This window comes from Pteronotus mesoamericanus, unplaced genomic scaffold, assembly GCF_021234165.1.
Source record: "Pteronotus mesoamericanus isolate MK-2021 breed Mesoamerican mustached bat unplaced genomic scaffold, CSHL_Meso_final contig_78, whole genome shotgun sequence".
Lineage (NCBI taxonomy): Eukaryota > Metazoa > Chordata > Mammalia > Chiroptera > Mormoopidae > Pteronotus > Pteronotus mesoamericanus.
The window spans coordinates 31,301,749-31,327,129 of NW_026555258.1; the positions used below are offsets into that span (position 1 = coordinate 31,301,749).

The window sequence follows — 25,381 nt, forward strand, 5'->3', positions numbered from 1 at the left end:
TAGAAATTCACACCTTGTAATGGGAATGCTGAATTTGCTACATAATATTCATCAGGAAAGCTTCCAATATGATGGACACTAGGTGGATGGCATGTTGGTGACAGTAAACCTTCCTGCTTACCAGAAGTGGGAGAATCCAGAAGTTCATCAGAAGTACTGCTAGTGGAATCTTCAAGAATATCCAATGGAATGAAATCAGCGACATGCTGGTTTAAGCCAGATAACTTTTCACAATCCTTAAAACATCCAGGAAGATCATAATATTGACTTTCCATCTTAGTGGTCCACATGCCACTATTAATCATAAATTCATTTTTATAGGAATGGAAAACTGGGTAATTTTGTTTCTTCTTCTCAGTGTGGCAAAAGTTACAATTTTCACTGTAAGGATATGTATTTTTGAAGTTAGTTTCTAATCTATCATTATATTGTTTTCTTTCTCTGTATTCTAAATGATTGTGCAAGGGTTTCTTTTTCCTTCTTCTATCAATTGTATCATATTTCTGAGGATATCTGTAGCAAACATTAAAACCAGGAGAGAATTCTGTATCTTGGCTCTGATAGGGTATCTTTTTCCAATTCTTGTACTTTCGTTGTACTTGTTGGCTATAATATTTATCAGTTTTTGAAAGAGTTCTCATTTCTTTTACTTCTGCTTCTTCTTTGTTTATGTTACTGTTTTTTAGAAGCTCTTGTGATTTTTTTACCTCTATCTGCTCATATATACCTTCTTGCTCTTCATGGTCAACATCAGAGAAAGCAGAAATAACCCTAATTCTGTCAGTTTTAGCCTGTAAGCCTTGTCTGATATAAAGGGAAAAATATGAAGGCAAAGAAAAAAGGAAAACAGGGAAAAGAAACAAGTAAGATTTAGTGCACATTCAATGAGAAAACTACAATTAGTAAAATTGTCAATTTGATAAAAGCCATTCAGACTGAAAAAAATAAAAGGAAATCCACATGATCTTAAATCAATATTACAGCAATGTAGTTAAAGAGTATTTTCCACATCAAAGAAAGAACAGCGATAACAATAACTTTAAACTACTTCACTTGCTACTATAAGCTTTTAGGTCCTTTATTTTCTAAGAAAAAAACAAACAAAATGAACATGTCTTATCAATAAATAGTAGCAATTTTCAACCTTTTTACACTTCATGGCACACATAAATTAATTACTAAAATTCTACAGCACATCAAAAAATATTTTTTTTGCTGATCTGACAAAAAATTAGGTATAACTTTGATTCATTTGCACAAGATGGCTATTATTGTGTTGGCTGTTGTCATTTTTTTATTTGACTAGTCTAAGGAAAAAGAGGTCCATGCACCTGACTAAATAGTCAGATATTGCATGTTTTAAAAAATTCTTGTAGCACACCAGTTGAAAATCACTGATATACAGAATGTACCTATGATGCCAAAATTTAGAACTGTTCAGTATTCCATGAAAATTTATCAAAGGATTTCAAGAAATCTAAATTTGTTGATGAATTTGGGTCTGAAGAGAAGACAGGTTGTTAACCTGCTGAAAGTTCTAGCTGATGATTACCCCCTGAAGGACTAAGGAAACAATGTTCACATATCCAGACCGCCTGACATCCATGATCCAGTCCACTCCAGTGATCCAGAGGATGACTATCTTGGACCAATTCAAAGGTTAAAACTGCAGGACTGATTTTTCTCAAGGATGTATTTTTTTATTATAAGAACTCTTAGCTTTTCTTTCATCTTCAAAACATTCTGGGTATTGCCTAGAGGCAATGAAATGTTTCTCATCTGTGAACCTTAAGACATTTGAATAAATCTTTATCATTTATTTCTAAAAAAAAAAAAAAGAAGAAATAAAGAAAGAAAAAAGAAAGTTCTAGCTGAGGCAGTAAGCCAAGAATATGATCAGACATATTTCTTTTAGAAAGGAAAAATATATACATAATAAAAATAATCTTTGATTATCGTAAGTCACACCTTGTTACAGTACCCAAAAGAGCAAATTAATTAAAGTGTTATAATTTGTTGTTTGTAAAATCTAAGGCTATATGCATTGAGGATTACAGTGAAATAAATATCTTTCTCTACACTGACTACAACAGCAGAAGTGAATTCTTTCAGTGAGGTCAGAGACTGCCTGTTTCCCATGTAGTGAGGTGGGGGTGTAGAGAAGGCCCAAAGACTGGGAGCTGTCAGCTCAGTGTTTTCTTTTATAGATCTAACATCCAATTATATTTATTTAGGAAACAGAAACAGAATCAAAGTGGTAACTTAGTCATTAAAAATCTTGCAGAGTAAGACAGATAGTCTTTGACATCTTTTTAACACTAGAAACACTTTTGCTATAGATTATATAACAAAGTCCAATTTTACTGTCAAACCTCAAATTCTGTATTTTTACATAACTTAAATACATTTCCCATTATTCTGGACTCATTAGGCAAAAGCCCATTGATAGAGTGAGAAAATCAACTTTACATATTTTTTTTACCATGAAGTTTCATTAATCTTCAGTATCCTCAAAAACTCAAACTAAACTAATTCCAGTCTGGAAGAAGTCTTTGTAGTTACAACTTAAAATCAATAGATAGCCATGGCTATAGTGAATGAAGCTGTTTATTTTTACACTTCTAATTTACTGAAAGGTACTGCAAACACATTTGTTCCCTCAGGTTTTTAAATGTTCTTCTTAAAAAACTTAAGAACTTAGACTATTTCCAGGAACTTAGTATTTATAGTAATGAAAAAGCTTAAAAATCAATGCTAGTGATACAATTTCTTCAAAACTTTTTAAAGGAGAAATAACTTCAAACATTTTAAGTTAAAAATGTCTAAAATAAAAGTTTACTTAAAAATCATATTAACTTTTCCTTTACTAGGGATGATAAAGTATTTACTTTTTAACCTTATTTCATATAATGATATAATAAAATAAAATCTATATGAGATCAATTAAAGAAAAATTTTAGGAAACAAATTTGCCACTTAAAGTACACCACTAATGCCCCCATAAGTGAAATTTATGGCAGTAGCCCAGGAAATAAATGAAATGATAATAGGGTAATGATTAAGTAAACTGCAGTTGTGCAACAGAGTATGTGGTCCCTTAGGTCGATGTGCCATTACTACTGGCCTGAACTTAATGCTTGCAAATACAGAGGGGAAAGAGGGCCAAAATTTTTTTTCTGTTTGTTTCTTACAGTAGGACAATATACATAACTAAAATCAAATAAATAACTATGCAAATATTTAATTGATTAACCAGCAAGGAGTAAGGACCAACTTTGGTAGGGTTCCTGGCATGCTTCTTTTTAGAATCAGATTATAAAGAGTGAGAATTCTACCTGATGGCTGATCTCTGAAAAAAATTCATTGAAAAGACACTTAGTAATGATAGTAAACTGAGATAAAATGTCTAGCAGGTAGACCATCATCAGAGGCTGACCATAAGTATTCACCAAGTTGGTAAGGTAGGTAAAAAAAAAATGAGATCATCCTATGCTATGGTGAATTTCAGCAACCAAAAGTATGAGCTAAATTGGAAATGGTTGTTTAAAAACTGAACTCCAACCAATGAAATAACTGATTTGGGCAAGGATCATCAGTGGATGCTAAAGTCAATGAGTTAAAGGTTGTTTGGGAAGCAGAATATTTACACAGTCTCAGGTATCACCCAAAATTCCTTAATTACAAAGTGGAAAGGGTAAATTACATTGGAAAAATCTACTATATATAGATTTCTTAACCAAGAGACCACACTAAACATAAACAATGAGACAAAGTAATCTTATATGAAGGAAACATCATCTAATTTACCAAAAATGTTTAATCTGATTCTAAACATGAAGAAATAAATGAACAAAACAAAATTAAGAGGCATTCTCAAAACAACTGGCCTGAACTCTTCAAAAAATAGTGTCTTAAAAGACCAAAAAAGAAAAGGACATTTTGTTAGATTACAGAAGACTACAGAAACAGAAATATCAAATGTAATGCACCATAATCATCGACTAAATCCTGGATCAAAAAGGAATACACACACACACACACACACACACACACACGCACACAGATTACGGGGACAGTTGAAGAAATTAAAATATGGTCTATATTATTAAATAATATCATTGTATTATTAATTCTTGAGTAGGATCATAGTATTGAGGCTATGTAAGAGAAAGTCCTTTTCTTAGGAGTTATATCCTGGTGAAGTAATTAACATGATATCTGCAACTTACTTTCAAATGGCTCAGGAAAATAAGGTATGTGTTTATTAACATATAATAGAAAAAATGAGATAAAGTAAATGTGAGAAAATGTTAACATAACTAGTGAATCTAGGCAACATGAATATGGGTGGTTCACTGTATTAGTTCTCTAAATTATAAGTTCGATTTTTTTTAAAGTTGGGGAATAGGGGGAGCATATATTTATGTATTTGTGTTTATATTTATAAATATATGAGAACAGTCTATGGAAGGATACATAAGAAATAAACAAGGGTGGCAAGAGAGGTAGGAGAAAGGAAGGGGACGGGGTAAAGGAGGACAAAAGGTGTGGGTGGGAGAATCTTTGCTGTATGCTGTATTGCACCTTAACATTTTTTTAACCATGTAAATGTTTTATATATTTAAGAAATAAAATAATTTTTTTTAAATTCCAGCAAAAGTATGAACCTGCTATGGAGAGATCCATATTAGTTTTCTTTTGAAGTTCCCAAGGAAATATTTAGGTAGGAAGGGTTATCCAAACATTTAACGTCTGTCATTTTCTTTTTTTAATCTTGGTGAAGGGTGAATCAAAATCTCTGGGCTGGGCAGAGACATGAGTAAGCTTTTTTCAGCCATCCACCCCCAGTGGGCACATTCTCACTAATTGAAAATCATTAATCAGAAAGGAAAATATTACTGATAGAAATATATAATGTAAATGTGTGGAAGAGAAAAACAAAAAGGACTGAGGATCTACATAAAAAGGCTGTAGCTTGGCCCATCCTACTGCTATATTTCCACTACCACTTCAGATTAAAGTACCCAAATCCGTGATGTCAGCTGTATCCTGGGATCTGCATACTAGGAAAAGAAAGTGCTTTGTTCCCAATACCCACCTGAGAGCCCGCCGTTCTGGGTAATCAAGGTCATAATCATAACTTTGCATAGAGTCATTGCAAGAGTCACGGCAACTGCCCTGAAGTAGCAGCTGCTGTGGCAATCGCACAGGCACAGGAAACTGGTGCACAGAAGCATTGAGCTGGGAAGTGGAATGATAAGGTGCTGGGATGCTGTTGCTGGTCTCGCTGCGGTAATCACTGTCTCGGTCATCCACAGCACTATCAGGGTCTTCAAAGGCTGTGGAACAAGCAGAGTCAATTAAAGCACACCAGTTTTTTTTGGTTCTTCAGAACTTTCCTGCTCCTAACTTGGGTAACCACAAGCCTTGAGAATAAGAACAAGCTGAGCTGCACATGATTCCAGTGACCTCAAAGCCAAGTGCAGGACTGTCTCAATGCTCACAAGTCCTTCTCCTTATCAAAAGAGATAGAACACTTGGTTTAATTTTAGTGCTGATTCTTGAAGGAGTTCCAAGTTGCATTTTCACAATGCAGAATTATTTGGAATTCTACTTCTCTAGCTGTCATAACTGTAACTAAAACATGCTTTTAAATGTCAAAAGTAGATTCTGGCCTCTATTATCATTGAAGGGGGGCAAAAGGAAAAAAATAGCTTTTCCATATCTTAAAAAAAAGAAAATTTTGTTTAAAATTGGCTTGGTCTTTTCAGACTTTAAAATACATGGCTGAACCAAACAAACAGGTCCAACATCAGAAGCTAGTCCAGGAAACCAAGAAAGTCAAAGCCAAGACTTAAAAGTCAGCCAAAAGCTCCAGATGCAGCTGAGAAGAATAGCAGTCTTACTGTCTTGCTGCAGCATTGGGTTTTTCTAATAATTCCTGTCAAGCACTGTAACCGTGGGTTCAGAATTCCTATCAAAAGCACGGGCTAAAGGAGAAAGGGAAAACATATCCACTGCCAATGCAATCTTGCTGACAATGCAGCCAAGTTTATCTAACAGAAGTGACTACAACTTCATAGAATTATTTTTGTTTTTCTGGCCAGTATTAAATGATGAACTAAATGAACACAGTTATACAACCTGCTCCAAGCAAAAGTAAAAATGTGCAACACTGTTGTGCTTTACATTCGTTTGGCCAAAATGTCTGTTGAGTTTTTTCCGTAAAATAAAAGACACACTTTTCACTTTCACCAATAATGTATTGATTTGGGTATTTTGAGTATGTTGGCTATCTCCCACTATTGGCTTCTAGTTGGGAGAGGCCAGGGATGCTGCTAAACATTTTCCAGTGCATAAGACAGCTGCACAGCAAAGAATTATTTGGCCAAAATGTCAATAGTACAAAGAAACTTCACAAACTACTTCTAACACATTTAATCAGTCACAGCACCTTCTCCATACAGTATGCAAATCTTTTTCTTTTGTATTTTAAATGCATTTTTAACTTCCTTGAAATAATAAAGCATAATATGCCTAAAATGTTATGTATCTTCTTACACCTTCAATATTAAAATGGCTGCACAAAAATTCACCAATTTTGATACTTTTTTTTTAAAAAGCACACTGATATGACAGTTGTCACAAAAGAAGCTAACAAAATTGTTTTTGAATGAAGTTAAAGACAACTAAGCAATACTAGAGCCATCATAAGGAAAAAATTAAACAAAATTTTTGGTCAACCCAATAGATTATTTTACAGGGAAGCCATTTTTGAACCCTTCCCCAATATGTGTCTAATTAACAAATTCCCATATTTCCTTTCTTGCCAAGTTCCCATTTGGCTCACAGTGACGAAAAGGAACATGTACCATCCCAAAATGGACATACATTTAGCAAATGAAGGGCTCCTCAAATTAGCAATTAAAAAAAAAAACCACCTTAGTAATAGTGTGGGAAATGGAAGCCTTTTGAAAACCGTAAGATTAGGCTCCTACAATTTCTTGTGAAGGAGATAAAGACCTGCATCCATTCCGTGGAAAAGCAAAAAAGTTAATGAACTGGGTGAGGGTGGGGGAGGGGATCCAGACAGTAATGATAAAACGTGGGGACATAAAGGAGGTAACAAGAAAATAACCTTTTGGCTTTATACAACCTAGTAGATAATTCCACTAAAAGAGACAGGGAGCACAAACATATGGGTTTTACAAGCAAGGAAGAAAATTTGAACATTGGATTCTAGATAACACTTGTGGATACAGCAGAAGGTAGGGGTAAGCTTTTCCCATTTGAGTTTAAGGCAACATGTGAACATAAAAGAAGAGGATAGTGATCAGAACCCCAGGGGAAAAATCAGTGGCTAACCTTCAAAATGGGCAGGAATAAGATTAGTCAAAAATAGTGGATATCAAGCATTCTTCTTACAAAGCGTTCTGATCACACATTAGGAAAAAGACTTTGGAGGCATTGATTTTAATCCTTGATGCACTTGTTGTTCCAAAGACTACAGGATCAAGGGATGACCAGTATGCCTTTCAGATTTAATTCTCCCTGAACCCACAGAAGCAGTAAGTGTGGACAAAGTCAGTACTAGATTATTCATGCATACAGATAAGGTGGGAGATGCAGCAAAGGAGACAAAGCAAAAAGACTACTTAAAATCTGGCAGCAAAGGTATTAGTCCAAAATCTATAAAACCGAGACTGAGACTCCAAAGAGGGAGCAGTGATAGACAATCCTATTGATTATGAGGCCATAGCTCATAGCTCAGCCAGAGGTAGGAATGTAGGACTCCATGATCCAGAGCCAGAAACTGAGTGGATGGGCCCTTCGTTTATCATTGCATCGGACATATTACTTCTAAATAATGCTTTGCTTTTTAATTTTGCTAGGCTAAGGGGAGGAATATTCTAAAACTTTCCTAAAGTCTGACAGTATTTCTAAACTAAAGAAATAAAGTACAAATATTAAGAAACAAAGTGTCTATGGAAAGAAAAGTTTGGGAGCAGAAGAAAAGAGAATATGAAAAGCAGGAAGGAACAGGAAAAAGGAAATATACGGAAGTGAAATGAGATGAGAGAGAAAGAGAAAAAAAGAATATGAAAGGAAATGATAAAAAATAAACCTGTAAAAGTAAACTGGGGATAGAATTTAATCCGGGGAAAATCTGGGCCACAGGCACAGGTACTCAATTTTCATTTTCATTTTCAGTGCCTACTCTCTATTGAATGATACTGAACAAGGAGACCCTCCCACGTGTGGTACTCCTGTATTGAGTCCCTAACTTTAAATCCAGAGTACAGACAGAATTTTACCAGTCAGAGAAAAAAGGAAAAAGAATTCAAACTCTTTCTTAGGGCTTAGTTATTTTTTCTTTTTCTTTTTTTCTTTTTTCTTTTAATTTCCTTTGATTTTTTTAACTTTATTTTTATTGTTTACATTATTACAAATGTCCTCATTCCTCCCCACTTTGCCCACCCTTGCAGTCCCCTCCCTCTGGCCATCACCACACTGTAGTCTGTGTCTACAGGTTATACATATATGTCCTTTGGCTAATCTCTTCACCTTCTTTCATCCAGTTCTCCCCATACTCCTCTTTCCTTTGACAGCTGGTTAAAATCTTGTTATCTGAGACCTCTTAGGCTGTCTTTGAGCAGTTCCCTAGTGAAAATATTCAGGATTCAAATCACAGAAAATACACACTCCATGAGAAATTTCAGTGACAGGACAAAACTTGGCCTCTCTTCGCTCCTACTGGACACCTAATCAATGAGACTCAACCAAACTCCTTTGCCAGCAGGGTAACACAGTCAGTAATGTCAGCCTAGGGCTACCTATCTTGCTGGAAAGAACTGGCTACCCACTCTCCAAACTCTTGACCAAAGTTTGCCTCCAGCCTACCTCGCCTGCTTTAAGGAAAGTCAAACCATGTCCTCAGCCTCCTGTTCACCTCACAAAACCAATGACCTTTACCAGAATAAACCTTCTCCTTTTAGTTACTGCACTCCTTAGCCAAGAAACCAAAGGAAAGGGTTTCCCTGCACTGGGGGCTGATGGTACTACTTGTCTCTGGGGAAGAAAAATCAGGGGATCTTACCAGGATTATAACTGGGACTTTGGATTGAAATGTATTAATATCATATACATAGTCTTCAAGAAACCAGCCTGAAAGGATATAACATTTCACTGCAGATAACTGTCTCCTGAGATTTAAAGAAGGGAGGGGCAAGGAATGAAATTACATGTGCTTATATGCATGAATATCCAGCTTCATAGTTCAGAGAGAGTATGTTAAAGGGTAAGATCAAGAAAATTATAAGGAATTTAAATTCTTACGTACTCTGGTGCTCTCCCCAGCCCAAATAGGTCCAGTGACCTAAGAACACCACAAGTGGTAGCAAAGAAGAGAGACAGAGACAATTTTAGGAAGAATTCAAAGACAATTTCCCATTCCACCAGTTATTATATACTATATCTTATTTGATCCTATCCTACTTGTATTCCATTCATTTTACATAACATGCAGAGAGCATCTGCCATCTACCAAGCATAATACAAATCTACATACAAAGTACCCTTGGGCTGTGCTAGTCATCATATTGAGAATAACAGAATACTACTCCTTCCATACTCCTTTAAATCTCCTTGCCTAAGAACATCATTTGGAAGCTGATATACCTTTCTTTACTCAAGATGAGAAAAATTCAGCCTGCCTCCGTGAAACCCTTCCTTGTCTCTCTGTTTATTAAACCTGAGCCTACCACAGTATGCCCATGAGAAAATCAGCACTGATACAGTGGGAGATGTGATTCCCTTCTCTGGAAGCAATGATGGCCAATTTTGCTGCTCTCTGCTGAAAGTTATAAGGCCAATGAATGGTATTACTTTCTCATTTTCTAATATATGATAAAACGCTGTAGCTGTTGGGTGTGCAGAGATGGCCATTTTTTTCTCAATTACCTATAAGTTTTTAATAAAATCTGTTAAAACACAGAAAGTTTGAATGATGGAAGAAAACATTTTCTACTCATTTTTCAAAATAAAAAATTCAATAAAATAATTAAACTTAAATCCTATCCTATACTCAAACTGAATTTGGGGCAACAAAAATGGCAAAGAAATCACTAAAAACTAGGACTTTATCCTAAGAAACAATGAAAAGTTTGTCTTCAACTGAGTATTGAAGTCAAAGCTAAGTTCTTCTGGCCATGCCATGTACTAGATATATAATCTTGAAAAAGGTAGAGAGATGTTTCCTATGTCTAATATGAGAATAATAATAGCATGAATCTCACTGTTTACTATAAGGATTATAAAAGAAAATTAGGTTTGTCATGTTGTCAGACTTTTGCTTGCCTTATAGGTTCCCAAAAAATAGGAGGTAGGAGGATTAGCACACTCTGATAGCCCTAATGTCCCCTGAGAGGTGGCCAATGTCTGTGTTAGAAAGCCTTCAGAATTCTGAGGATGTGGTTCCCTACAAAGCTTTCCTGAAGACTTGAAATTCTGAAAGCATCAAATGATGCCAACACAGGCTGGCTTCATTACCTGAGCTAACTTTCAATGCTGGGGATATGGAACTACTAGTCACAGGCTGTTTAATTTAACTATACACTGAGAAGTCAGTTTTCTTCCTATGTATTTATCTTCTCCCTACAACCTATGTCTTTTTCTCAGAAAGGATACATCAGTTTGCTGTGCCATTTTTTAATTTTAATAATTTATTTAAGTTTCTAACCATGGACGGAGAGGAGGTTTAGCAGAAAATTCTCGCAGGCCATGGCACAGTTGCTATAGCAACTAAGGATAATTACTTCATTTCTTTTTAAAAGAAAACTGAAAAATAACCACATAGAACTTCAGATTATGTCTTTCAACCTAGATTGCTCCAGGCAAGTGACAATGCTGTTTCTCAGTGAAACTCTGGGAACAAAGAAACCTCTCCTCATGACACTGCCTCATTTCTGAATGTCCCACAGCTCTGCATAGCAGTTTCTTATACACAGTAAGTGTTCAATAAACGTTTATAGCATGAATAAATCAGACAAACAATCTGATCCCAATCTATGGGGTTCATCCCTAAAACACAAAAATAACAATAGTTATGCTCTCTGATCAATCAGTTCCCTATTCTTCCCTCAGTCATTTAACACTGTAAGAGAAATAATACCAGGTTAATGAAGAAAGTTTCCTTCTCCATACCAAAAATGCACTAAAACATTTCATTAGCCAGTAAAACAATTAATGAAGACAGTTAGGTTTTGCTAGGCACAAGTACCAAGAAAGTGGGTGGGGGGGAATGTTGCAGAGAAATGAAATTATACACGCAAAGGCATGTTCAGGGAATTGAAAATAATTCTAGCATATCTGAATGAGAGGCTTCAGGGTTATAAAAGAACCAGATCAAAGCGGGTCTAAGTAATGTTTAGCAATTTAGTAATCTTAGGTATTTGGAATTATCTGGAGGGTAATACAGAGCTACCACAGCTTTTAAGAAGGAGAGAGACAGGATCAGATTTGTCATTTCAGAAGGATTGTGGTACAGTGTGATCAAGAGTTGGTAGGGTAGGGGGCCTAGAGACTGGTGTCAGGGAAGCTGGTAAGGAGGCTTTTGCACTGACTGATGATGGCTTGAACTAAGGAAGGAGCAGAGGGAGCGAAGTGGATACATTCATGAGGTACTTTTAAGGTAAAATCAATAGGGTTTAATAAGTAATTGAATGTGGGAAGTGAAAAGAAAGACTATATAATATGGCCAAATTTCTTAACTTGAGCTAAAGGGTAGATATAATATCATTCATTAAGAAGAGAAATAGAAAGGAGGGGCAGGTTGGAGGAGAGGATGAATTCATTATGAGATATACTGACTTTGAGGTATTTATGAGACATCTCAAAAGAATATGTCTGGTAGCAGCTGACTATATGGGTGTGAAGCTGAGAAAAAAGATGTGGAGCATAAGATTTGGAAGTTTTCAGAATACAATCTCCCACAAGGAGAGGGATTTGTTCCTTGCTGTATTCTCAGTGCCTAAAGACTACCTAGCACAAAGTAGGTCAACAAATATATTTTTAAATGTGTAAAAATTAAAATGTATATAAATAAAAATAATGAGGCAGAGAATGCAGGATAAAGGGGGAAAGGCCATAAAAAGGGAAGCAGGGTAGAAGTTAAGGTACAGACACATTTATAAAGCAGACAGAAATAGAAATAAAAAAATGACAATATAGAGTATTGGTGAGGCTGAGGAGCAACTGGAACTCTCAGACATTGCTGGTAAGAACACAAAGTTTAGGTCACTTAGGAAAAAAATGTGGGCATTTCTTATAAAGTTATACACACACCATACAACCTAGCAATCCCCCTTTTATACATTTACACAAGAGAAATAAAAACATGTTCACCCAAAACCCTATAATGAATGTTTAAGATGCTTAATTCATGTTCACAAAAAACTGAAAACAAGAGAATACCAAAACGCCAATACAAAAGAACCTATGCACCCCCATGTTCATAGCAGCCCAACTTACAATAGCCAAGTGTTGGAAGCAACCTAAATGCCCATCAGTAGATGAGTGGATCAAAAAATTATGGTACATATACACAATGGAATACTACGCAGCAGAAAGAAAAAAAGAACTACTAAACTTCGCAACAGCATGGATGGAACTGGAGAGCATTATGCTAAGCAAAATAAGCCAGGGAGCAAAAGACAAATACCATATGATCTCACCTATAAGTGGAACCTAACCAACAATACAAAGATGCAAGGAAAATAAGACCAGCAACACTGAAAGGAAAAGAAATCAACAGAGACAAGACGGAAGGAGGGAGAGGGGGTGGGGAAAAGGAAGGGAAGGGGAAAGTCAAGGAACATATAGCAAGGACTCATGGACAAAACCAAAGGGGAAGAGCTGAGGGAGGGAAGAAAGGAGGGGGCAAGGGAAAGTGGTGGGGGGTAGGCAGAGACAAATATATTTGAAAAAATAAATAAAAAAAAACCCAAAAAAACTGAAAACATGAGATTTACAGCTCAAGGAGACAGCCACAGACAGTAGATCACTGGAAATCTCAAACATACTGCCTAAGGTGAGACAGGGTCAACATCTGACATCATCAGAGGCAGATCCAGAAAGTAAAAACCATGGTCTCAAACCATAGAAGTTCACACCACAAAGTCAGGAAATGAAGACAAATCAATTCAAGAAGCCGAAGCAAAAGAGAAGAGTCTCACAAATAATGGGAAAACAAAGAAATAAGCCCCACTCAAAGGGAAAGGAGGAATCTCCACAAAGACAACTTAATGAAATAGAGGCAAGTAAACTATCAGATACTGAATTCCAAACAACAGTTCTAAGGAAGTGCAATGAGCTCAGGGAGCTCAGAGAGAATTACCAAAAACTACAGGGAAACTACGAGGAACTTACTGCAAACTGTATCAACATGGAAAAGGACATAGAAACTACCAATAAGAGACAAGAGGAAATGAAGAATACAATTTATGAATTGAAGAACACAGTAGAAGGAATCCAAAGCAGGCTAGATGAGGCTGAGGACCAAATCAGCGAGCTGGAGGAAAAGGTAGAAAAAAGGTCCTAGAAAGAGCAAGAAAATGAAAAAAGACTCAAAAAGAATGAAGAGGCATTTAGGGAAATGTAGGACAACCTGAAATGTAATAACATCCGTGTAACAGGGATACCAGGAGAAGAGGAGGAGGAAGGGATAGAGAACTTGTTTGAAAAAGTCATGATGGAAAACTTCCCTAATTGGAGGAGAGAAAAAGTCATCCAAGTCCAGGAAGCACAGAGGGTCCCATTCAAAAGGAACCCCATGAGGCCCACTCCAAGACACACCATCATTAAAATGGTAACCAAAGGGGAAGAGCTGAGGGAGGGAAAGTGGTGGGGGGGAGGCAGAGACAAATGTATTTAAAAATAAAGAAAGAAAGAAAAAAATAAAATAAAATAAAATGGCAAATATCAAAGACAAACAGAGAATCCTAAAGGCAGCAAGGCAGAAAGAGGTAGTAACATATAAGGGAGCCCCGATACAGCTAGCAGTAGACTTCTCAACAGAAACACTGCAAGCCAGAAGGGAGTGGCAAGAAATATTCCAAGTCATGAAAAACAAAGGCCTGCAACCAAGGCTGCTCTACCCAGCAAGGTTCTTGAATAAAATGGAAGGTGAAATAAGGAGTTTCCCAGGCAAAAGAAGGCTAGAAGAATATATTCCACCAAACCAGCACTGCAAAATATGCTAAAGGGACCTTTTTAAGATGAAGAAAAAGTTTCTATGAATACCCAGTTCCTTTCAGAGCTGCCAATATTTGATATTACCAATATTTTTAATACTCATTAATCTGATTGTGAAAATGATGTTATTTTAATTGTTCCTTTACTATTTGTTGAAACTAAACCTGTTTTAGTATATTTCTTGCCTATTTCTATTATATTTTTTTAAAAGCTTTAAATGACTTTTTGGTATTTTTTATCCATTTATTGATTAGAGGTTTGTAGAACTTTTTTTCCTAAAAAAAAAAATTAACCATGTTTTAGATGTGTTGCAAATACTTTCGTTTTCTATTCCTTGTCCTTTAACTTTTTTTATATGTGTATTACTATATAGTCTTAAATGTTTAATATAATGATATTATCAATATTAAAAAAACTGAAAACATAAGTATTCTTCAACTAATGAATAGATAAAACAAACTGTTTGTAGATCCATACAGTAAATACTACTCAGGTATAAAAGGGAATGAACTACTAACACACACACAGGCGAATCTCAAATGCATTATGGTGAGTGAAACAAGCTAGACTCAAAAACCTACATAATATATGATTTCACTCATATGACTTTCTGGAAAAGGCAATACTATAGGGACAGAAAATAGATTAGTGGTTGTCATGGGCCAGGAGCGGGAGAGGCTGACTACAAAGTGACATAGGGAACTTTTAGGGTTGATAGAACTGCTCTATATCTTGACTGTGGTTGTGGTTATATGATTGAATGTGTTTGTTAAAACTCACAGGACTGGCTCTGACTGGCATGGCTCAGTGGTTTGGGTGTCGTCCCACAAACTGAAAAGTCATTTGTTCGATTCCTGGTCAGGGCACATGCCTGGGCTGCAGGCCAGGTCCCCAGATGGGTGTGTGTGAGAGGCAACCAATTGATGTTTCTCTCACACATCAATGTTTCTTTCCCTCTCTTTCTCCCTCCCTTCCCCTCTTTCTAAAAATAAAATCTTTTTAAAAACTCATAGGACTGTACACTAAGAGGGAGGATTTTACTATATGTAAATTATACCTTAATAAATACGACTTAATAAGAAAAAGAAGAATCCATAAAGGCACCTCTGAAGAAGCCAGAAAGGAAGAAAGGATGGCAGTGTGGCCTCTGAAGTCAGGGAAAAACAAGGTTTCAAAGAAGGAGTTGTCAACAACTGTTAAAGTGTTACAGAGTAGTCAAAACAACACTGAAAAAATCCTGCTGGATTTAGAAACAAAGAGGCTACTAATAACTTTAATGACAGAAATGTTAATGAGTTAAAGCTGGAGTACACACTGTTTAGAAGCAAATGGAAGCATATGCAATGGAATAATAAGATATGAAAGGATTCCACAACTCATACAGGAGGATGTTGAATGTGGGCAAGGTGGTTTGTACTGCCTATCACAGGATGCCAAAGAGGAAGTAACCAGGGAAAAGACAATAGCTAAATGAGTTACAGAAAAAACTGAGTACACTAAGAGTTTATTAGAAAACCAGCAACGTCCTCAAATTGGGCATTCACACATATCAAATAAGTGTCACACTATTTTAATAAGCAAGCTAATATTTCCCACCTCCCTGAAGCCTCAAACCTCAAACCCTCAAACCCAACTCACACATTTAACAAATCATTAACCAATTACCTTCTAACTCAGTAGCACCTGACACTAAGAGTCAGGCAGTGTAGAAAACTAGAGTTTCCATTGCAATGACATTGTATTTCCAATATTACGCACTTTTATCAGATATGTTAGCATACCAGGTATAACTCAAGTCCAAAACCACTGAACTCCAGACACTTCGAAACCGGAAAACACAGGACAATTCCCAAAATTCCTCTTTACTCTACCTCCCTTGTCCAATCTGTCAACAGCTTAGTAGTTAATTCCACTGAAGTCTCCCTCTTATTGTTCCTTCTTTACAGGTTTCACTGTCCTTATCAACAAATTTATTATCTCATGCCTGAATTATTACAGATTTTTGGCTGGACTTAAAACCTTCTAATCTCTGTCCCATTCAAACTACTCAGCAGATTGGCAACAGGACTAATTTTCCTAAGTCCACCTTGTAATCACATCATTACCCTTTCAATAATTTACAACAGCTAATTCTTTTTTTCCACTTGCTTTTCTTTTTTTTTAATTGTTTTTCAGTCACAGTTGTCCCACCTTTTCTCCACTGTTCACCCCTATCCTGTCCCCACCCCACTGCCCAACAGTCAAAAGAGTGTATTTATCCTTCTGGTTTTCAAAATCCTAATATGACACCAGTTAAATAACAAACCTCATTGTGAACCAGTCCCCCAAAACAAAACCTTTTTATTGACAAACAAGTATTGTCACAGTTCCTATGTTTGCCATATTCAGGAAATGGAGAGAGGAATGGGCCCTATTTCCCTTACCTATCCCCCAACTTCTGAAGCTGGAATGTCCTATACTTCTATCTTGTTGGTGCATTGAAAATGGTTTGAGCTTTGGAACCTGATAAACCTAGGTTCAAAGCCATCACTTACTAGCTGTGTAATGTCTACTTACTAGACATTAAGTTGGTTAACTTTACTTCTGTTCATCATCTATAAGAAGTAAAGAGTAACACCACTTACCTCTCTGATTTGAATATTGAAAATCATGTATGTTGCATTTAACTATCATGTGCCAGACAAATAGTAATTACTCAGTAATGTTCCCTATCCTCCCTTATGTAGTTGGTATCCATTCTTAAGTTCCACTTAATTCTCCTTAACAATATTCAACAACTTTAGTACAGTATCTCTGTTAATCAAAATAAATGTCATCTGCCTATTTCTTAAAAAGTTAAACATACCCAGATGATCCAATCATTCCACTCCTAGATATTCAACCAAGAGAAATAAAAACATAAAATCATGCAAATGTTCATATTATTCATAATAAACAGAAACAACCCAAATGACTATCAACAGGTGAATAAGTAAACAAAATGTGACACAGCCATATATTAGAATACACCTCAGTAATGAAAAGAAACAAATTACAGATGAACTCAACAAAATAGATTATTCTGAAGATCATTAAGCTGAGTAATGAAAGCTAAACACAAAAGAGGACATACTGTATGGTTCTATTTATATAAAATTCTAGGAAACCAAATTTAATCTATAGTGATAGAAAGTCTATCGGTGGCTGCCTGAAGGATGGACTGCAAAGGGCATCCAGAAACATTTAGAGATAATACCAATGCTCTGTGTCTTGATTATGGTGGTAGTTTCCCTGATGCATCCATTTGTCAAAGCTAATCAAACTGTACACTTTAAAAAGGTGAGTCTTTTGTATGTATATTATATCTCAATATAGTTGATTTATAAAAAATAAAAACAAAAAAGTTGCCTTAGAAGTTATTTTATTGCTTGCCTTCATTCAATCCATCCCAACCATAGCCTATGTTGTAAGTTCCTTGAGGGTAAGATCCAAATCTTTACTTCCTTATTTCTCCCAATGCTCAGCACAGAAATTCTATACTGAATGAGGCTAATGGATGAATTGAACAGGTTCTTCTTTATCTTAGCAGTGTCTTTAAGTGTATTAAGAAATATTTGACACTCTTGTTTAAAATACAGGTTCTTAGACCCTACTCCCAGATATTCTCATTCAAAATACCTGGGGTAGCTTAGGAATCTGCATTTACTGTTGTTGTTGTTGTTGTTGGAATCTGCCTTTTCAATAAGCAACTCTTGGACTCTCACGCCAATGAATCCTGAATTACATTTAGAAAAACACAGCTACAGAATTGCCTATATGAAAAAAAGCCAGTCCTTCAGACAGAAGCTTAGTGTCTCCTGTGCTGATAGCAGATGAAGGTAGCCAGATATACTATCCTACTGAACTCAAAGCAGTTCAATGTGATCATATGGACAAGTGAAAAAATTCTAGCAGGTCCAAGACCCAATTAAAAATGAATCTTCTCTTCTAAAAGACAACACTTCTATACTTATCCCTATTGATTAGATTACAGCAACATACCTACAGGCTACTTCTGCCTATTTCTTCTTGTTTTACTGGAAAACATAAGAAATCAGTAATAGTCACATTAAAAAATAAGATCTATAATTATCAAACAAAACACCCCCCAGGCAACTGTTACATCACCAATTAACAGTCCTGTGCTGGTCAATTTCTCCATGACAATAAAATGACAGGATATTTGAGCCCCAGACTTCAAGTGAACAGCTACCTGTCTAGGCAATGACAGGCCTCACCTATCAATTACTAAATTGTAATAATTACCGGGTAGTTCACAAAGGACAACTAAGTCAAACATTAGGAATTACTCCCTTCCCCCTTTCAAGACAGTAGATAAGTACCTACTAAGTACCCTTCCAATAGTAAAGAACCTATAATTAAGGAAAGCACTTCAAATCTAATATAGGGGAGTAACAAAAAGAAAAGCAGATATTGACCAACCTTCCCTGTGAGAATATAGATATAAAAACCCAAAATAAAACATGTACAAGCAAATCAAACCTAACATTATAAGAATAATTTACCATCCTGACTGATATGGTTCAGTGAGTTGGGCATCATCCCATGAATCACCAGTTCAATTCCCAGTCAGAGCACAGGCCTGAGTCTCGGGCCAGGTCCCCAGTTGTGGTTGTGTGAGAGGCAACTAATCGATGTTCCTCCCCCTATCTTTCTCCCTCCCTTTCCCTATCTCTAAAAATAAATAAAATCTTTTTTTAAAAGAAGAATAATTTTACTATAATCAAGTAGGGGATATTATAGAAAGGCAAAGGTGATTTATTAATAGAAATTGATTAATGCATTCATCACATTAATAAGTCAAAGGAAAATACCCATAAACAATTGGTTGAGTACTATTAAGACTTTTGAAATGGTCAACATCCACTCCTTATTTTTAATATAAAAGCTATACTTAAGTTTAAGATGCAGAAAAGTGCACAAATTGTAAGTGTACAGCTCAGTGAATATAGTAAACCCACACATGTAACCAGCATACAAATTCAAGCAACAGAGAATTACCAGCACCCCAAGAGACCTCTTGCTATCCCTTTTCAGGCACTCAGCTACCCTTTGAAATAGCTGTTTCCTCTGCCCATCAACACTTTGAACCACAAAAAGCCACATTGTTAATTCCCTTACCTCCTTAAAGTCTTTACTCAGAAGTCGTCTTCACACTGTGGCTTATTCACTAGCCCCTTTATTTAAATTTATAACTCAATTTTAATTCTAGCATTTCCAATTGCTTTTCACCATCTATTCTTTTACTGGTCCACTCTCTAACATCCTACATACTTTCCTTATTAATCATGTTTATTGTAGATATCCTCCCACTTAGGATCTTTGTTTTGCTTCTTGATATATCCCAAGCACCTAGAACAGAACCTGGAATGTGTCAAAAAGTTTGTAGAAGAAATTAAGGACTGGAGGGAAGAAGTGGGGAGGGAAAGAGGGGCACTATGTTTGGATGTGAGAAAACAAATATCAGTAGTCAGAATATATAAATAGGTACAGCCTTTCTAGAGTATAATTTGACAATATCTAACAAAATTTAAAATGTGTATACTCCTTACCCCAATAATTCCACTTAATAGAAATGCATTAATTCAACTAATACTTATTGAGCATGGGTACTGGGGTTATGTAGATAAGCCTTTTCCTACTCAAGAAATTTATGGCCTACAAAAGAAAATAAATTTTAATCAAATAATTACACATACTACATGTTATGAAGGAACATATATAAAAGAGGTTTTACATAAAGGTATATAAAAGAATATATAATGGGGGAAAGGAGATCCATTTGCACATTTATAAAAATATATTTTTCAAAGTTTCTCACTATAGCACTGTTTAGTAGCTAAAATTTGGGAACAACCCAAATATCCATCAATATAAATGTTTTAAATTATAGTATGTTCTGCTCCAGCTGGTGTGGCTCAGGGGATTGAGCACTGGCCTGCAAACCAAAAAGTCACTGGTCCAATTCCGAATCAAGGCTCATGCCTGGGTTGCAGGCCAGGTCCCCAATTGGGGGGCATGTGAGAGGCAACCAATCGATGTATCTCTCATACATTGATGTTTCTCTCACTCTCCTTCTCCCTTCCTTCCCCTCTCTCTAAAAGTAAAATTTTAAAAATAAAATATTAAAAAATTATAATACATTCCAACTATGGAATATATCAAATTTGAATCTGATCAATCTTATAGGTCCAACCACCAATTTACAGGAAATACAGAGGACAGAAAAGTGTGTTAAACTAAACTATATTATGGAAATGTATTGAGCAAAATTCAGAATATGGGAAATTCTATAAAACAAACAAAATCAAGTAGTCAAATGGCTTGATTACTTCAATAAAAAACTACAAGGAAAAAATTGAGAGCTAGAGGAGGAACCCATAGATTAAAGAAAAATTATAAGATATATCAAAAAGAGAAAACAGGTGGAAAAAAACTAATGTTTAGTGATGCACACTAAAAGCATGGAAAAGCAAGGAAGAAAAAGCAACTTCATTATCATAAAAGTCATGATAGTAATTACTTCTAGGGAGGAGAAGATTGTGTTCGGGAAGAGGCAAGTGGAGGGCTTTCTGGGGTGCCTATCTCATTAATTCATTAAACTAAACATTTGTTTTATGAGGTTGTCTATATATGTGTTATATCCTATAATAGATTTTTTCAATGCATCAAACAAACTGCTCACATCACTACAACCATCATTATCTGATTATTCACTCACCCGTATCCAGTCTTCAAAGGCTCCACACCGTCTTCAAGATAAATCATAAATAGCTTACGATGTGTCTCTCTGGCCTTGTCTCTAACCCTTCCCTACTCTTACTTCATTTTCTCAATCTAGAATTTTCAACGTGCTTATGTCACACTTTTTCATCTTAGTGTCCTAGTACTATAAACTCTTCTTCTCCTTCTTTACTTAACTGACTCCTACTCATGCTTCAAAACTCAATTTATGGCACAGGTTTGTGGGTAGGAAGAAATGAATAGGTAGAGAACACAAGGGAATTTTAGAGCAGCAAAACTATCCTGTATGATACTATTAGGGTGAATAGGTGTCATTATAGATGTCAAAACTGATAGAATGTACAACACAAGAATGAACTATAATGTAAACCTATTAGACTCTAATCCTTTAGACTTTGGTTGATTTGATTTTTTTTTTTCAATTCAGATATTATTTTCTCTGGGATGCCTTTTCTAACCATTCCAAAGTTGGATTAAGTTTTCTTCTTCTGTACTCCTCTACTATTTATTCACTTATCAAATAGTACTAGTTACATGTTTCTTCCTTTCTGGACTTCAGCTCACTAAGGTCAAGCAAGTACTTTCATCTTTATACTCCCAGTGCCTAGCACAGTTCTTGGTATGAGGAAGAGGTATTCAATAATTGTTTGGGTAATTAAGAATTCTATTAATTCTATCTACAAATCTATCAATTATGTTTTACCAACCAATTTATTTCTTACCACTTTGTACCAATCAATCGTATCATAAGAAGCCATGCTTTTATGGGAATAATACACTTCCATACATACATATATGTCAGTGTGTGTGTGTGTGTCTGTATGCATATCACTGTGCCCAGGATACGCACTCAAGTGTTTTAATTAAATGAAATTCTGCGATGTTAACCTGACATTTTTAACATGCATAATTGTATGGCATAGTAGTTGAAACAGAAATGATAGTAAGTTGATGGTGAGTCAGAACACTACAATTAAACATTTTTATTTTTATCAGCCAAACCATATTGTTACAATTTCTCACTTTTGTTAGTTTGCCAGCACCTAGAATCAGCATCAATATCAACTGCTTCCATTAATACCATGTTACAACATAAAACTCATCACCCACTCTTACTGACAGATGTCCTAGATGTGTTGACTGACCTACTACTAAAATAAGACTCCCTGTATAGTCAGATTTTTCCTGTATCTAAGAGTCCTAGTGCTGGAGTAGCGGAAACAAATGTTGTGGACTTACTAATCTTTTACTACCACTACCCAGAAAGGAGAATGTTCCAACCAGTATGAGATTCCTTAGCTAGGATTGGAGGAGCAGAGTGGGTTATCTTTTGAATCCTCTCTCCGTACTTTCTTTTATTCTACTATGAAGATCTTTCTTTTCTATAAATACATTCCAATTAACATCTTCAAAAGTCATTTCTGAACTCATGTCTTCTGGAAAGCCTTCCTGAACAAACTACATTCTTAACCATTTGCTGCTTCTCCTAACACCTCAACAATTTCTTCTCTGTTTCCAAGGTATTACATTACTATTGAAAATGAACTGAACGGAATTGCCCACAATTAAAACATAAGCAGAAAAACAAGATGATAAACCAGAGAAAAATGTTTGAATAGGATACCAAACAAAGAGAAGCACCCCGTTACCAAGAGCCAAAATAGGAAGTCAGGAAATAAGAGGATCAGGATGGTAGAGAAGGGGAAGACAAGCTAAGCAGGTAAACAGAGGAGACTCTGAGTGAATCATGGCACAGGAACTCTCATCACCTATAGCTGTTTTCACTGTGCTCTCTGTGATACGATTTCTAGGAAAACTGGCTATACCAAAATCCAAGGGAGGAGAAAACACTCTCACACTTTGCTAGTGGGATGGAAATAGTGCAGCTTCTATAGAGGACAATTTTGTTCTATCTTCCAAAATGTTAAATGCATTGTTAAATGCACAAAGCTTTGACCCAGTAATCCCACTACTAGCTATTCATCTAATATCTATACATGTATAAAATTATATATGTGTAAGTGATGTCAACCTCAGCACTGTAAGAGCAAATATTGAAAGCAACTTAAACATCCATTGATATCAATTCCAATCTAAGTATATACCCCAAAGAATCCAAAACAGGTATTCAAACAAATGCTTGTACACAACTGTTCATAGTAACATTACTCACAATAGCCAAAAATTGGAAAAATCCCAAATGTCCATCAGCTATAAATGAGAAAACAAAATGTGGTATATCCATAGAATGGAATAGTCAGCCATATAAAGAAATAATACATTCTACAACTTGGATGAACCTCAAAAACATTATGTTAATTGAAGAAGCCAGTCACAAAAGTTCATGTAATATGATTCCATTTAAGTATATTTTACTGATTATGCTATTACAGTTGTTCCATTTTTTCTCCCCTTTATTCCCCTCTGCCCTGCACCTCCCATCCCACCAGCATTCCCCTGACCCACACCTTAGCTCATGTTCATGGGTCATACATATACGTTCTTTGGCTTCTCTATTTCCTATACTATTCTTAACCTCCCCCATCTATTTTATACCTACCATTTATGCTTCTTATTCCCCGTACCATTTCCCCATTCTCTTTTCACCCCCTTCCCTGTTGATAACCCTCCATGTGATCTCCATTTCTGTGGTTCTGTTCCTGTTCTAGTTGTTTCCTTAACTTGTTTTTGTTTTGTTTTTTATTTAGGTTCAATTGTTGATAGTTGTGAGTTTGTTGTCATTTACTGTTTGTAGTTTTGATGATCTTCTTTTTCTTAGATAAGTCCCTTTAACATTTCATATAATATAGGCTTGGTGGTGATGAACTCCTTTAACTTGACCTTATCTGGGAAGCACTTTATCTGGCCTTCCATTCTAAACAATAGCTTTGCTGGATAGAGTAATCTTGGATTTAGGTCCTTGCCTTTCATGACTTGGAATACTTCTTTCCTGCACCTTCTTGCCTGCAAGATTTCTTTTGAGAAATCAGCTGATAGTCTCATGGGCACTCCTTTGTAAGGAACTTTCTCCTTTTCTCTTGCCGCTTCTAAGATTCTCTTATCTTTAATCTTTTGTAACTTAATCATGATCTGATGTGTCTTGGTGCATTCCTCTTTGGGTCCAACTTCTCTGAGACTCTCTGAGCTTCCTGGATCTCCTGGAAGTCTATTTCCTTTGCCAGATTGGGGAAGTTCTCCATTATTTTTTTCAAATAAGTTTTCAATATCTTGCTTTTCCTCTTCTCCTTCTGGCTCCCCTATAATGTGGATGTTGGAATGTTTAAAGTTGTCACAGAGGTTCCTAAGCCTCTCTTAATTTCTTTTTTTTTTTTTTTTTTGAATTCTTGTTTCTTCATTCTGCTCTGGTTGAATGGTTATACCTTTCTTCTGTTCCAAATCATTGATTTGAGTCCCTGTTTCCTTCCCTTCACTGTTGGTTCCCTGTATATTTTTCTTTATTTCATTTTGCATAGCCTTCACTTTTTCCTCTGATTTGCAATCATACTCCACCATTTCTGTGAGCATCCTGATTACCAGTGTTTTGAACTCTACATCTGATAGGTTGGCTATCTCTTCGTTGCTTAGTTCTTTTCTTGGAGTTTTGATCTGTTCTTTCATTTGGGCCTTATTTACTTGTGTCAGAGCACCTGTTACATTGTAAGGGGCGGAGTTATTTACCAGGGTGGGGCAACCCAGGTTGCTGCATTATGACTCTGTATGTGGGGGAGGGACCAGAAAAGAAGCAATGCCAGTTGCTCCTCTCTTGGCCAGCTTTCAGTCACTTCCTCTGCTACCCACAAGCAAATTGGGCCTTTCTAGTGCTGATTCTCAGATGGGTGGGTTTGTGTACATTCTAGGACCCTATGGACCTCTCCAACAAACATTCTTGTGTGGCTGGGATTTTCTCCCACTGCCGCAACCCCTGCAGATTTTCATAGCCAGAGGTTTTGAGGTTCTCTTTTCCCCATGCTGTAACCCTGGGTTTCATGTTCTGTCTCACTCCCACCAAAATTTTAAGTGGCAAAAAACTTTCAATCCTATAACATTAAAAAGGAGAGTGACAGGTGACAAGAAGGAGACTAGGTGTCTGAAGTAATAAGTAAGAAAAGTTTCCCAAAGGAGTGAACCTGCCCTGCATATCTTCACTCTTTGAAGAAAACTGTACAGCACAGGGACTCATTTCCTTCAAGAGATTAGCAAGGACAGCTTTAACGTCATTCTACTCCTTCCAAGCCAATATGCTTGGCATATAATCTGGCACCTTTTTAATCCTCTCTCCGTACTTTTCAGCAATTCTACTATGAACAATCTTACCTTTCAAGAAAAACATTTCAATTAGTTCCTTAAA

General features: G+C 36.0%; 1 protein-coding gene across 2 annotated transcripts in view; it reads right to left on the reverse strand.

Annotated features, from left to right (window-relative positions):
- Positions 1-25,381, reverse strand: part of UNC13B (unc-13 homolog B) — a 208,162-nt gene that overhangs the window by 101,607 nt on the left and 81,174 nt on the right. Inside the window, exons 8-9 of one of the 2 annotated variants that reach the window (XM_054584693.1) lie at positions 9,341-9,376; positions 5,099-5,339 (exon numbers count right to left, since the gene is read on the reverse strand). In XM_054584693.1, coding sequence (XP_054440668.1) covers positions 5,099-5,339; positions 9,341-9,376 — 277 coding nt within the window. The remainder of the gene's footprint in view (positions 1-5,098; positions 5,340-9,340; positions 9,377-25,381) is intronic. The other variant, XM_054584694.1, reaches the window with a different exon arrangement.